Here is a 14,393-nt window from a genome sequence, read left to right on the forward strand (position 1 = left end):
CGTCTGATTGTGTGCATGATAGCCCACCACTGGCATCCTATTGATCGGGCCTATGGACGCACACAGTGGAAATTGCACTCCGATATAGGCTGGTGTGCACTTTTGTGTAAGCGCATGCTCACTCACACGCACACACACAATTGGACGAAGGCTCTATTTTAAGTCCATGCTAAACCCCTTGTCCCTAAACTACATTGCCTTTTTTATTATTTTGAAAATAATTGTTGAATAGTTCAACTAGCCAATCTACATCGACACGTTGTGAGCTTGTAGATTGGCTATTATTATAACTGTTCAAAAATGTTAAAAGTAGTTTGTACGTAACTTACACACAAGCAAAGCCCTTTTGGGAGAAAAGAATCCCCCCTGTTGCCTATTGCAATTTACCGTTCCCTCCTAGCTCTCCTGATTGGCTCAAATAGCTCAATGGGAATCGATTCGCTCGACTGGTGCGGCGTCCAATCGAAACTAAGCGTATAGAAAAAAAGAGGTAAAAACGACAAAAAATCAACAAACCGCGTTTGTGGCATGCATGCACGCACACACATACACACACGCACTCACGCACTCACGCACACACGCACACACACACAGTACTTTTCAGAGCTTTGTTTATGCGTTGTTATAGTCTTTTTGTTGTGCACATTTCCATTCGAGGCACGACTCACAACAGAGCAGCAGCTCAAATGTTTGCCCACCCAAACAATGAGGGGATTTGAGTGGTGCTTTTATGTGTTAGAGGGTGGAGGGATAAACACGCGTGCACACGCATGCGCGCGCACACACACACACACACACACACACACACACACACACACACACACACACACACACACACACACACACACACACACACACACACACACACACACACACACACACACACACACACACACACACAGACCTCAACATTTTATGATGGCATTGAAAATAGTTTGGAAATAGAACAAAAAAGCAGATCTACAAGCTCACAACACGTCAAAGTTGTGAGCTTGTAGATCAGGGTTTTTTTTGGGACGAGGTGTGACATTGTCTATTTCTCAAATTCTGCCACACACACACACACACACACACACACACACACACACACGCACACACACACACACACACACACACAGTTGCAATGCTGGGTGCCAGTGTTGTCAGAGCAAGCAGGGGGAAGCCTGCGTGCGTGTGTTTGTGTGTGTGTGTGTGTGTGTGTGTCATGGGGAGATGGAGGAGGTGGGCAGCAGACCAAAGCCATCCATCTAGGGAAGCCAATAGTACAAAGCATGGTCTGCAGGCTTCGTGCACACACATACATGCACGCACACGCACACACACACATACACACACACACACACACACACACACACACACACACACACACACACACACACACACACACACACACACACACACACACACACACACACACACACACACACACACACACACACACACACACACACACACACACACACACACACACACACACACACAGTGTGGTGCCCTTGAGGGGGTTAGAGTGAGCAGGGTGTTAGGATGGTGGAGCCCAGAGCCATCAATCTTTACCCCCAAGCCCTGCCCGACCTGCTCTCTGGACACACACACACGCGCACTCACAAGCACACACACACGCTTTCAAAAAGACCGTAGTCGACCCAAGTGCTGCACAGGTATAAAAAAAATCACACCCGTGTGAAGTGAGGGGCGCTAATAAAGTCTAACTCATGTTGATTAGGTGATGTAATGGTGGTGTAAAACAAACGGTGCAAACACAAACATTAAACGCCATTAACTCTCTCTCTCTCTCTCTCTCTCATGCATGCATCACACTAAAAGACCTGTGGCTCTAAAAGTGATAGCAATCATGAGACAGCCGATAAACAGTGGACTAAAAAGGGGGAATGACCATTGATTTCCGCTCCCATAGGCAGTGAATTATGGCCAAGCATTGTGCACAGCAGCCAGCCTGGGTGTATTTAAGACAAAGGGCTTAGACTGTGACTACTATATCTGGCATACAGTATGTGGGTCAGTCAATATAAGTCTCTCAGCCGAAAAACAACATTCATACAGAGCGGGGAGGAGTATGGGAGTGAAAAAGAGTATAGGAGAGGGAGAGACACAGACAGACACACACACACACACACACACACACACACAGGGAGAGAGGTGGCAGAGTGAAATAAGCAAAAGATGGAGAGAGAGAGAGAGAGAGAGAGAGAGAGATGAAGTGATGAGGAATATAAAGTGAGAAGCGAGTGATAGATGTGCGAGAGGAGAGGGGAGGAGAGGGGAGAGGGTGGGAGGAGATCATGCAGTCCTGTGCAAATGTTAAAATGTCATTTAGATAGCATGTCATTTGGACACAGGTCAGGTTCATTGTTGACCTGGCCTCCTATAGTTTGTATAGCTTCAACGTATAGCCTACAGATTCGTCCGTATATCATGCTGTTGCTATAGGTTCCCGTTATCACCGTCGCTATGCAATTGTACGTGTTTACCTTGATTACTGTACAGTAAGTGGCTCTGGATAAAGACGGTCTGCTAAACAGTGTTGTAGGAGAGAGGAGAGGAGAGGAGATAATAAGCTGACCAAAGATCAGCGCTGAAGTAGCACCAGTCTAAAAATAGCAGTCCTATACCGTATAACAGTTCCCAAAGACATGCATGGCAGTGGGTGGCATTCAACAGAAGGCGGTGCATGGTGGGGCACAGAGTGAAATAATGAGAAGGCTGAGTGCTGTATGGCTCTGTAGACTGTATGAGTGCTACTGTATGGCTCTGTAGACTGTATGAGTGCTGCTGTATGGCTCTGAGAGAGACCATGCGAGAACCATCGACAGCGTCTTTAATGTATTCTGACCTGAGATCAGATTCTGAAAATGTCTTCTACATCCTGACAGTTTTCTTAAAAAGCTATGTTCCTATGTGTCAGACGTTCTTCGATTTTTCAAAAATAGCTGATCTACAAGCTATGAGCTTGTAGATCTGCTATTTTTCAATAGCTAAAGCATAACATAATGCTAACACCAAAAGGGGTTCCCGCCCAAAAGGGGTTAATGTATTTTTCCATGAAAGCCCACAATGCAAAAAAACTAAAAACTAAATAGAAACGTCTTTAACGTCTTTTCGCTTTCTTTAGTTTATATAAGTTATATCAGGCTGATTTATCACCTTGCAGTGCATGAACAGCCCTGGGTTGCTATGCGATGGAGTGAACGTGAACTTAACGGAAGTCAGAAGTCATCCAGCCGTCCATCGCCAGCAGAACAGATTTTTCTTTCTTTAAACCTTTTTATCTTGGGAATTTGGGATTCTTTTCCCAGAATGCGTTTTTTGATCAAAACAGGCCTTACTCACGGCTCATAACTAAAGCGTTTGCGATGATGAATTTACGTTCTTTGGGTTTATTAAAATAACGATCGCAAGACACGTTATACACAGCCAGTTTTATTCCCGGGAGTTAATGGTCTAGTACTCGACAACATAAAACTTCAGCGGCTGAAAAGACTGTGGAGCCTGGGTTCTATTTTTGGTGAAATATTCTTGGCAGTAAAATTTCACTCTCAAATATTTGTGGGGTCATCTTGGTTCTAGTGACTGATATTGATCTTCTAATGCGTGAGGGCCGTGTTTTTTCCCAATTAATTTTCCTTTCTTCTTTCAGATGCTGTGAGTTTAGGTTCAAGTGCACTTACAGTCACAAAGACTATATTTAATGAAGAATTATTAAAATAAAAAAACAGATCCAGTCTGATTGGCTGAGTCCCTTTGCAACTGATTCAATACATTTACAAAGGTAAACATCACTGCACTAATGTGCACTGTTTATGTGCCAATCAGGAGGGCAGTCAGACAGATATTTCGTGAAGCCACTAAGGAAATCCAGAGTTCCAGACAACAGTCTTGTCAAAACTTGACTATTGTAACTCCCTCCTTACTGGCCTACCAGCATGTGCACTTAAGCCTCTCCAGCTGATCCAAAATGCTGCAGCTCGCTTGGTCTTCAACCAGCCAAAATTCTCACATGTCTCCCCCCTGCTCCGCTCCCTCCACTGGCTCCCGGTCGCTGCCCGCACAGAATACAAAACTCTGATGCTGGCATTCAAAGCAACCAAAGGTATGGCTCCCCCATATCTTGCAAGTATGATCGAACCCTACAAACCCTCCCGCTCACTCAGATCAGCCAACGCAGGGAAGCTGGAAGTACCCTCACTAAAAACGCCGGGACAACGCTCCACACGTCCCAAACTCTTCTCCCTTCTGGCTCCAAAACTGTGGAATGCACTTCCCATTGCAGTCAGAACTGCAGCATCACTCCCAATCTTCCGCCGTAGTCTGAAAACCCACCTTTTCAGACTCCATCATGGCCCATAGCACTTACCCCACCCCCTTAGATAGCAATTCTGTAGACTTAGATAGCATTTGATACAGACTTATAGCATGTTATGTAGACAGCATAAGTGCATTGTATGTAGTCATAGCACGTCATAGTACATATGTGTAGCATAGTAGTATTGATGTATAGCTTATATGTATAGTTTCATTATAGATATTCCACTGTTACTTTCTTAGCTTACGCATGTTTCATGATAAATGTCTTTATGTGATGTATTCCCATGCTTTCTGTTCTTAATTAACTTTCTGTTCTTAACTTACTTAATGTAAGTCGCTCTGGATTAAGAGCGTCTGCTAAATGCCTAAATTGTAAATTGTAAATTGAAATCGGGACTTCCTGAAAGTTCATATAATGGCCCGTTGTGGCGCTGTCATTGGGGCCCCAAAAAACCCATAGAGCTCCATAGAGGCCCATGTATTTGGGCCCAACTTCACCTCATAATATTCTTTTTGGAAAACTATGGTCCCATTTATTTAAAAAAATTACCATAAAGTCACGTATGTTCTGAGGGCCGTGGCTACCGTTACAGTCTATGAACGGGAGCCACTCCCCGTTCAGTCAAAATAAAAACCAACGAAGAGTAAGGGGGGGAAGTCCCGCCTCGTTGTCTGGGCCAGCCAATGGCCAGCTGGGCCCAAACTGAGCCAGCCAATGGCCAGCTGGGCCCAAACGGATCTAGAAATATGGCGACTTACAGTGCAAGGAATTACAGGCTTCATTTTACGTCCATGTTAGACCAGGGGGACGCTTTGTCCATATTTTTTACAGTCTATGGTGCCAATGCTATAAATACTGCGCCACGAGGTACGGTTCGGCACCTTCCATGCACTTGTTTAACGTCACTGTTTGTATACTTTGTAGAGGGAGTCGAGGGAAATGATACTTTCTTGTAGGACATATTCTTGTATTGAAGCGGTTACTAAGTAACATTTTAACCAATTTAACCAAACGGTTTTCTGAAAAACCTGTTTCTATGCCAGTGGTTCTCAAACTGTTTCACGTCAAGGAGCTAGGCATGTAACGATTCACTCAACTCACGATACGATTCGGATCACGATATGAGGTTCACGATACGATTTTTCACAATATTAAAAAAAATATTTTAAAGAAAAATGACAGTTTTTTTTATTTTATATAAATTATCTTCCCCCCTGAGATTTTTTATTTAACTACATTGCAAAAGAAGTAGCATTACTTTTGACAGTGCAGAAACATAATTGCCTTCCTTGATGAGCATCAACGACCATCATCACCTAGGCACAGTCACACACAGCTCCCCTCTACAGTGCTCTACTACTGAAAGTGACTTTCATTTCTCTACAAAAGCACTTGAATATGATGGGATATGACTAAAGCTCACATTTCACATCACACACAATAAATAAAAAAGTTTTCTTTTTTTGGAAAATCGATTTTTTTATTTCAATGAATCGATTCATATCGTCGGGATTAATATCAATATATATCGATATATCGTTACATGCCCACAAGGAGCCCCATAATTATATGTAATTGCCCGCTGACCCCCCCCCCATCTGAAAATATGTAGTTCCAGGGACGCCACAGAAGCAAACATTTTAGTTAAAAAGATTTGCTCTGAAAGAATATATATTCAAAGATTTGCGCCACATTTTCACAATTTTTCAAAAAGCTTGTAGCACCGAGTGCCACGCCATGAGCTTGTAGATCTGCCATTTTTCAATACCTAAAGTACTGAAAAAAGGGGTTCCCGTCCAGAATTAAGTTAAGTAACATTTGAATTGGGATATGTGACGTCTATGATGTTCCTGTTGTGTTCCTGTAAGCGTTTTAGAAAAGCAAGAACTCATGCGACGACGTGGTTCAGAAGCCGTGTCGGGCCTCTCTACCCCTCTTAGCTCTTCTCTAAGCCACTGCACACCATGGCCTCTTGCATGGCTTATTGCTTCCTTTTGCACATTGGTTGTGTTCATAATGTCACCCTTTCCCCTCCCTAGAAATGTAGTTGGAGTCAAAAGCACAATATTTGTCTTTGAAATGTAGTGGAGTGATTGTCAAAGCGGGGCCCTTCCAGGGGTCCCGGCAAAAGTAAATGCTGAGTACTTTTACTTTTGGCACTTAAATTTACATTTTGATGCCAATACTTGTGTACTTTTACTCCGGTACATTAGACATTCTGGACTTTTACTTTTATTTGAGTATTACTTGAGTATTTCTATATTGCAGTATTGATACTTTTACTTGACCTGGGAACGATTATATAAATGTCTTTCCTGACAGTTTTCTGAAAAAGCTATGTTCCCACGTCGGTCGTTCTTCGATTTTTCAAAAAATAGCAGACCTACAAGTTCGTAGCGCGCCACTCGGTGGCGCGCTATGAGCTTGTAGATCTGTTCTTTTTCAATAGCTAAAGCATAACATAATGCTAACACCAAAAGGGTTTCCCGCCCCAAAATGGGTCAAGTAAAAAATGGTCAGTATTTTTTCCACCACTGCCCAACAAACCACTCCAAGTATAAAGTGCAGATACTGTCAGCGCGGCAGTGCGTACTGTATACGTACCAGGAGGTGTTGGTATAGTGCATACTGTACGACGTGTACGTACCAGGCGGTGTTGCCGTGGGCAGCGCTGTCCAGGTGACAGAGCATCTCCAGGGTCAGCGGGTTGTGGGCCGAGTCGTCGGGCGACTCGTGACTTCCCGACTCCCAGTCCGACGGCATCCTCCACACGGCCGCACACGACACCACCCTGCTGTCACTGGCTGCAGTACAAACAATGGGAGACAATGTTATATAAGCATGTTCTGGAAGTGTGTGTGTGTGTGTGTGTGTGTGTGTGTGTGTGTGTGTGTGTGTGTGTGCGTGTGTGCGTGCGCAGAAGGTCCCGAACTGTAACACGGACACATTCCCCCCCCCCCCCCCCCCCCCCGACCAATTTTTCCCCATCTCTCTCAAATTGGCACCGGTGCACTTCTTCTGACTGCCAGCGCTGCTAATTGGAAACAGTGAATGATACAGTAATTGGACTAAAAGTTTTGAAGCTGTAAGGCAAAACCAATCCCAGAGAGAGAGAGAGAGAGAGAGAGAGAGAGAGAGAGAGAGAGAGAGAGAGAGAGAGAGAGAGAGAGGGCGAGAGAGATACAGAGAGGGAGAGAAAGAGCGAGAGAGAGAGAGAGAGAGAAAGAGAGAGGGAGAGATGGCGGGAGAGAGAGAGAGAGGGCGGGAGAGAGAGCAAACATGGCGGAGAGGGGAGTATAACATTTCATTTTGGTGTAGATATTGACAGTGTGTGGGCGGGCGTCGGGGCGGACTATGGAGCATTGGCGCCGGGCCTATTTGTCAAATTAAAAAGCAACGTGGCGCGAGTCCGCCGGCTCTTGAGTGGTTTCAGAGTCAACGCCAACACACCAACGCTCGCTGCAGGAAGGAGTGAGCGAGCAATCATCTTGAACAACGTACGGTGAAGAAGAAGAAGAAGGAGGAGGGAAAAAAAGCATTTCTCAACTTTGCTCCCATGTTGTCGATGTTGGGTGCTGGAAACCTTGTACTCGATTGTCCCAGATTGTTACTTTTCAGGATCCACATACATTCCCAAAAAAAGTTGCAAAAGTATAGTAGAGGTGCTTGGATCGATCGGCCAATTTTCACTCCGAATGACTCGATCGGTGATCGGAAATGATCCCGATCTGGAGAAATCGATCTCTTATACCATTTAAGTGGTGTATATTCATAGATTATAGCATGATATCACTTTGCATCTTTGTGACAGGCTTAAACATTCTCCCCTTCCTCGCCACAGACACACAATTAGGCACAAGATACTGTAGGTATCGGCCGATCGTGAGATCCCCAAAAAACCTGATCCGAGCACCTCTAAAACAATTTCATGCATGTGTGTGCGCGGGTGTCTGTGTGTGTGTGTGTGTGTGTGTGTGTGTGTGTGTGTGTGTGTGCGTGTGTGCGTGCGTGCGTGCGTGTGTGCGTACGTGCGTGCCCGGGCTTCAACCAAGGCCAGTGCAGCTGTCATCTTGTGAACTGAAGCATGTAGGGGGGGCAGAGAGATAGAGAGAGATATAAACAGAGAGACAGAGAGAGAGAGAGAGAGAGAGAGACTGCCCTGTCCTGCTAGTATCTGCTGCCCCTAGAGGCCTGTTCTTGCCAACCTCTCCCATCTCGATGAGTCTTACACTGTCTGTCATGGCTGTCTGCTCTGTGTGACAACACACACAGACACAAACAGTCTCACAGTGCACACACACACACACACACATGCATGCACGTACGCACACGTTTGATTTACTATACTTGCGAGGACATCAACCTTTGTAGGAGGGCCATGGAAATAGATGAACAATATAGGTGGGGAAATAGCAGATCCAATAGCCCACAACGTGACACGCTGTGACACATTGTCAGCTTGTAGATTGGAAAGTGTTCAAATAGGGGGAAAAGAAACCTCCTAACCCCCAAGCCCCGGCCGAAGTGTCTTTGCCTAATTGGTTAGCCTAACTTCCCAAATCCTTACTTCGAGCATAAAACAGCCGTTGCTCTTGTGAGGCCCATGGAAATGTCTGAATTTTCTAAAATTGTATACTATACATTTCTCCCTCAGAAGTATAGCAATACAAGTGCACTAGTCCACAAACATACACAGACACACACACACACACACACACACACGCGCCATCTCTGATGTGACAGTGTGTGGTAGCGCTCCGTTGCCTTGCGAGTTCCCCCGTGTGACCGCGCTCAGAGCAGACGCCCCCACAGAGGATTTCAGTGCACACACACACACACACACACACACACACACGGCAGACACCCCCACAGAGGATTTCAGTGCACACAGCAGCAGCAGCAGCCTCTAAGTGGAGGCCTCGGCCATTAGTGGATGCCACGCTAATTACTCTTTCCTTTTAAAGCGCTCTCTCCCTGACATATCTGCTATCAGGCCTTGTACAATAAAGGCCTGGTCTTCTCCCACATCCACGGCGGGCGGCGTGGCCTCATTTTGCTCAGCGACTCCCCTGCCTTTGAAATGGTCTTGGATGCTACAGTGTAAGCTGGATATCAACCCTCTCCTCTATCCCGCTTTTGTCCACCGACATCATTTCACTATAGCGCTAAATGTAATGAAAATTGAGATTTAATTATGTTTCTTTTTTCCTCTCTCTCTGTCTTTGAGATTTTCTTTTTTCCTTTCTTCTTATTTGAGATTGTCTTTTTTTTAATTGCTTCGTCGGAGCTTGATCTGCCTATTTTTTTTTAGCTATACGTATACACTGTTTAAACTGTGTAGTGGCCTAACTGGTCTTGGTGGAGAAGCTATAGCTATCTAGCCATATACTGTAGGTGTGGAAGCGGTTACAGGGAAACTGGGAACTAAGGCAGAGTGCGATATTTGATGGAGCCCGCACACCACAGGTACAAGTACTCACTCAGGGTTAACGTGTCACACCTGCAGGAGGGGCACCAAAATGTGGTGTTTTGATTGGATAATGGGGGCACTCCCTTATTATAAAAGTCCATAGCGGAGAACACAACAGACCAGGCAGCGCACAGCTTCTTCCTCCGGCAGATTCGCAATTGTAAACAATAGGGACTCAATTTCCCTTAACAGTGAAGTCAGTCCTACACGATGGTGCTGAGACCTGGACGGAGGACCACTGTGAAGTTGTGAACACCGCAAACAAACTCCAGCCATTCATCAACACCTCCAGATCCGCTGGCCTAGAACACCATTAGCAACAAAAACAGCCCTGTGGCACCAACGCACCACCCAACAACCAGCAGAGCCAGATAGGAAGAGAAGATCCTCCAACAGTGTTGGAGATGGATAGGCCACACTCTCCGTAAAGTAAACCAGCCTCAAACACCACAAGGCAGTCCCTCGGGTGGAACCCCCAAGGGGAAAAGAAAGAGAGGTCGGCCACGGAAACACCCGCCGGTGCAGAGACCTGGAGAAAATGGGCCACACTCGGGGACAGCTGGAGGTGGTGGCTGACTTGGCTCAGGACAGAGACGCTTGGAGAACTCTTGCCGACGGCCTAAACCCCAGAAGGGATTATAGGCGTAAGTAAGTAAGTAAGTAAGTAAGCCCACTCTTCCTGTAACCGTGGAAACAATATTGCAATGTTTACATTTAGAAAAGTGACTGCAGTAAGTAAGGTGCAGTAGCATCACTGTTGCGTTCTCACTTTTTATTCATTGTTTACATTTAAATTCCCTTTATAGTCATGGCGTTTTTTAACAAACATTGAACCTATGTATATAGGAGGGGAAACCAACGTCTCTCTCTCTCTCTCTCATCATGTCCGGACATTAGTATTGATTCTATCAGTGGTCTGAGAGACATGACTGTGAACACGGAACGCCATAATGCTGCAGCAGCACAGGAGGACTGGCTATCGATCACCTGTTAAAGACCTGCTTCAAACAGCACGTCTGACATTCTCCACCAATTACCTGTGGTAATTAGACCTGAGAAGAAGGTTGACACAGACGGACACACAGACGGACGGACGGGCGGACAGGGAAGCGTTTGTGCATTAACGAGCGGAAAAGGAAAGCGTCCTTTTTTAAATAAAGTCAATTTAAACAAAGTGAATACTAATTACTCACTGAGAATTGCACAACATCACATTAATTGTGAACAAATAAATGAATTAAAGCTATTGGGAACTTAACCTATAAGGGTCGGGAATGTGTTTACAGCACACTCTGGTGGAGAACTTTGACAGACATCAGCCTCATTAAAACTAACACATGCATGCATGCACGCACGCAAGCGCATGCACGCACACCGCTGTCCCAGACCTGAATTCCCAAAACACACCAGTGTGTTGCCAGGGAGCCCCCACTGGAGGGCCCCCCTCCACCCTGCTCCTCCCTGTTCTACACCTAAGCACCACCACGCCAGCCCATAGGAGCCTCTGGTGCAACCATGCAAAGGTCAAATAACAGTACAGTACAGTTGTAGTATGTACTGTAGTTGTATTGTTATTCGTTACCTTTGTATATTGCGGAATCTGACCTTAAAGGGATAGTTCAGATTTTTTTTAACTTAAGCTGTATGAAATACTTGCCATTAATATAGTGGTTGCAACTGTATTAATTGATTGCCCGAGTCCCGTGGTGGGAGTTCTGCTCTGGTTTTGGTCAAAATTATGTAGGGCACTGGGGCCACACAGTAAAAGTAAATAAATCCACAAAACTAACGTCATTTGTATTGTTGACCTACGGTATTTCTAAAATATTAGCAGAACTTTCGTTCAACTTTGACCCCTCTATCACATGGAACTATTTTTTTGGCGTAGTGATATGGACACAAAAAGCATAGTTCAGTGTGATAGAGGGGTCAAAAATTCAGAGGCGAAATGAACATAGTGGCCGAATTTGGTATTGCAGAGCTGGGCCAAACTCATGAACGCGCTGGTCCGTTGACTATTATTGCGCACGTTCATGATGACCCGTGAACGCTGATCGCATGCAATTATAGTCAACGGCCAGTGAGTTCATGAGTTTGGCCCAATCCATCCCAGAATGCACTCTGTTCCTACCCGGGAAGGAGGAGTGAAATTGCCTCATGTGCTTTTGAGCAACTTAATGCGGAGGATAACTCGGGTGCCGTCTCTATTAAGGTTTAAACGGGTGAAGACTCACTCTTGTTGTAGCATGTGGTGAGCACGGCCTTATCGGCAGGACTGGCTCCGATGTGCCAGATCTCCCCAGCCGGGTGCAGGAGGACACTCTTATTGATGATGTTATTCTCATCATCAAAGTCAATGATGTGGATCTGCATGGGAGGAGAGAGAGAGAGAGAGAGAGATAGAGAGAGAGGGGGTATATTCAGTGAGGATGAGGGCGAGAAAACAATTAAAAACGCTATAAAACATCTTATATTCTGAGACTTTTCGAAAAGATAATCAATGAAAACATTATCAGATGTACAGCTAGCTTGTAGATCTGCTATTTTTGAATAGCCAATGTATAAATGTATAAGTTTAAAAGTATTGTGATTTGAGACACGCGGGCGTGCGACACACAGACACAGACACACACACACACACACACACACACACACACAGTTCAAAGCTCCCGGTCGTATCTCCCCGCCCCGTTCCGACAGAGGAAGAATTCTCTTTGAATATGACAGCAAGCGCAAGCGCAAAAGTTCAAACGCAGACATCACTTTTTACTGCTATTATTTTAGGGGGTTTTAATCATATATTTTGTACACCCCCCCCCCCCTCCCAACTTCAAACAGAGTTTTCGTTTTGATTTTGGTCTACAAAGAGACAATTAAGACACTTTAGAAGTCACCGTTGATTCACAGGCGTTCTGGATGTGACAGAGCCAGGGGGAGAACGCGCAGAGAAAGGAGGGTGGTGTCGATAAAGCTCATTCCATCTTTTTTTTTCCTAAGTCTAATTGTCCCTAATTGTCCCCCTCGCTGAACCATGTGACTTGCATGCAAAAGAAAAAAAGAAACATGCTGAGAAGAGGTTTTTTGATCCGATAGTAGCCTTTATGTGAACAAGATTTCATTCATTTTATTTTTTTAAGACATTGTTTGTGAGTTGTGCTTTTTTTATTGCTTTTGTTAAAGACATGTCAGCTTCAACAGCGGGACAGAGCAGTGACAATAAGCAGGAGAGCGAGGATTGGCTGTTTGGTGACAATGAATGACAGGGCGTGATGTCACGAGGCGTGACGTGTCACGAGGAATGATGGACTGACGGCCATATATGGTGGCGTGACTGACGGAGCGACAGGTTTTCATAGTCATCTGCCGATAAATGCGATCATACCGTAGAAAGGCTATGAAAGCCATACTAATTTATCCATAATAGAAAACCTCTCTCCCCTGGTTCAGGTATCCCCCGAATTGTAAGCTCCTGTACTCAGACATGTGAAATGAAAATATGAGGCCAGGGGGAATGGATGGGAGCGTGCACTGTAAACACCTTATCCGGTTTCACCAGTCGGTTGACGGGTTCCCTACCGTACTCTGCATTGGCTCTGTGTGTGTGTGTGTGTGTGTGTGTGTGTGGCATCCAAAAGGGCTTATCCAAACATTCTATTTGCTCATATTTTACAGGGATCATGTGAGCAGGCCTATAAACCAGCGGTTCTCAAAGTGGGGTCCGGGGACCCCCAGGGTCCTTTGGGGGCGGGGAGGGTGTCCATAACATGACCTGCAAATCATTTTAACCACTTTACCTTGATTTGGTTATTTATTTGTGCTGCACTGCAACCTTACGCTTACGTATCTGCTATTTATTTGATTTATATTTGTATAACGGTTGAAATTGTTTTGGGGTCTGTGGCCAAATACTCAAAAAGAAGCACTGCTATAAACAAAAAGACCATAACTAGTTGATACATTAACTTAATGTATCAACCTTTTATTAAAGTTTCTTTCCATCTCTTCGATCTTAACTGCGGGTTCTTTTTTCAGACCAAATCTTGCTCCCAAACACGAGCAATTGGACTGTTTCCAATCCTTCCTAATTTGAAGCAGACCAGCACAAGTGTATCTGCTTGTGTCTGTGTGTGTGTGTGTGTGTGTGTGCGCACAAGTGTGTTTGTATGAGGATGTGTGTGTGTGTGTGTGTGTGTGTGTGGGTGGGTGTGCACAAGTGTGTTTGTATGAGGGTGTGTGTGTGTGTGTGTGTGTGTGTGTGTGTGTGTGTGTGTGTGTGTGTGTGCGCGTGCAAGTGTGTTTGTATGAGGGTGTGTGCGCGTGCGTGCGTGCGTGCCTCGCAGAGGTCATTATAGAGACTGATGACAGAAACAGTTGGCTCTAAATGGTTGGGGAAATAATTAGCTCTTTCAGAGAGAAAGGGAGAACGAGAGAGAAAGAGATCTGCATTGTAAGAAACCAGCCCATTTTCTGGCAGAACGTCGGGTGTGAAAATGGTCTGGCACTACTAGACGGCACGTTCACTTCCATCCGAGTCCCGTCTGGCGAGTCCAATACGGAGATCTGTGCAATTTCGTATGCATTGTCGATGGCTTAATGTTA

At 45.2% G+C, this 14,393-nt stretch overlaps 1 protein-coding gene across 1 annotated transcript in view; it reads right to left on the reverse strand.

Moving 5' to 3' along the window:
• The window catches only part of eipr1 (EARP complex and GARP complex interacting protein 1), a 69,898-nt gene that overhangs the window by 48,545 nt on the left and 6,960 nt on the right, over window positions 1-14,393 (reverse strand). Inside the window, exons 3-4 of the mRNA XM_080783182.1 lie at window positions 12,029-12,161; window positions 6,972-7,128 (exon numbers count right to left, since the gene is read on the reverse strand). Coding sequence (XP_080639308.1) covers window positions 6,972-7,128; window positions 12,029-12,161 — 290 coding nt within the window. The remainder of the gene's footprint in view (window positions 1-6,971; window positions 7,129-12,028; window positions 12,162-14,393) is intronic.

Source organism: Protomyctophum bolini (assembly GCF_963924005.1).
Source record: "Protomyctophum bolini genome assembly, chromosome: 15".
NCBI lineage: Eukaryota > Metazoa > Chordata > Actinopteri > Myctophiformes > Myctophidae > Protomyctophum > Protomyctophum bolini.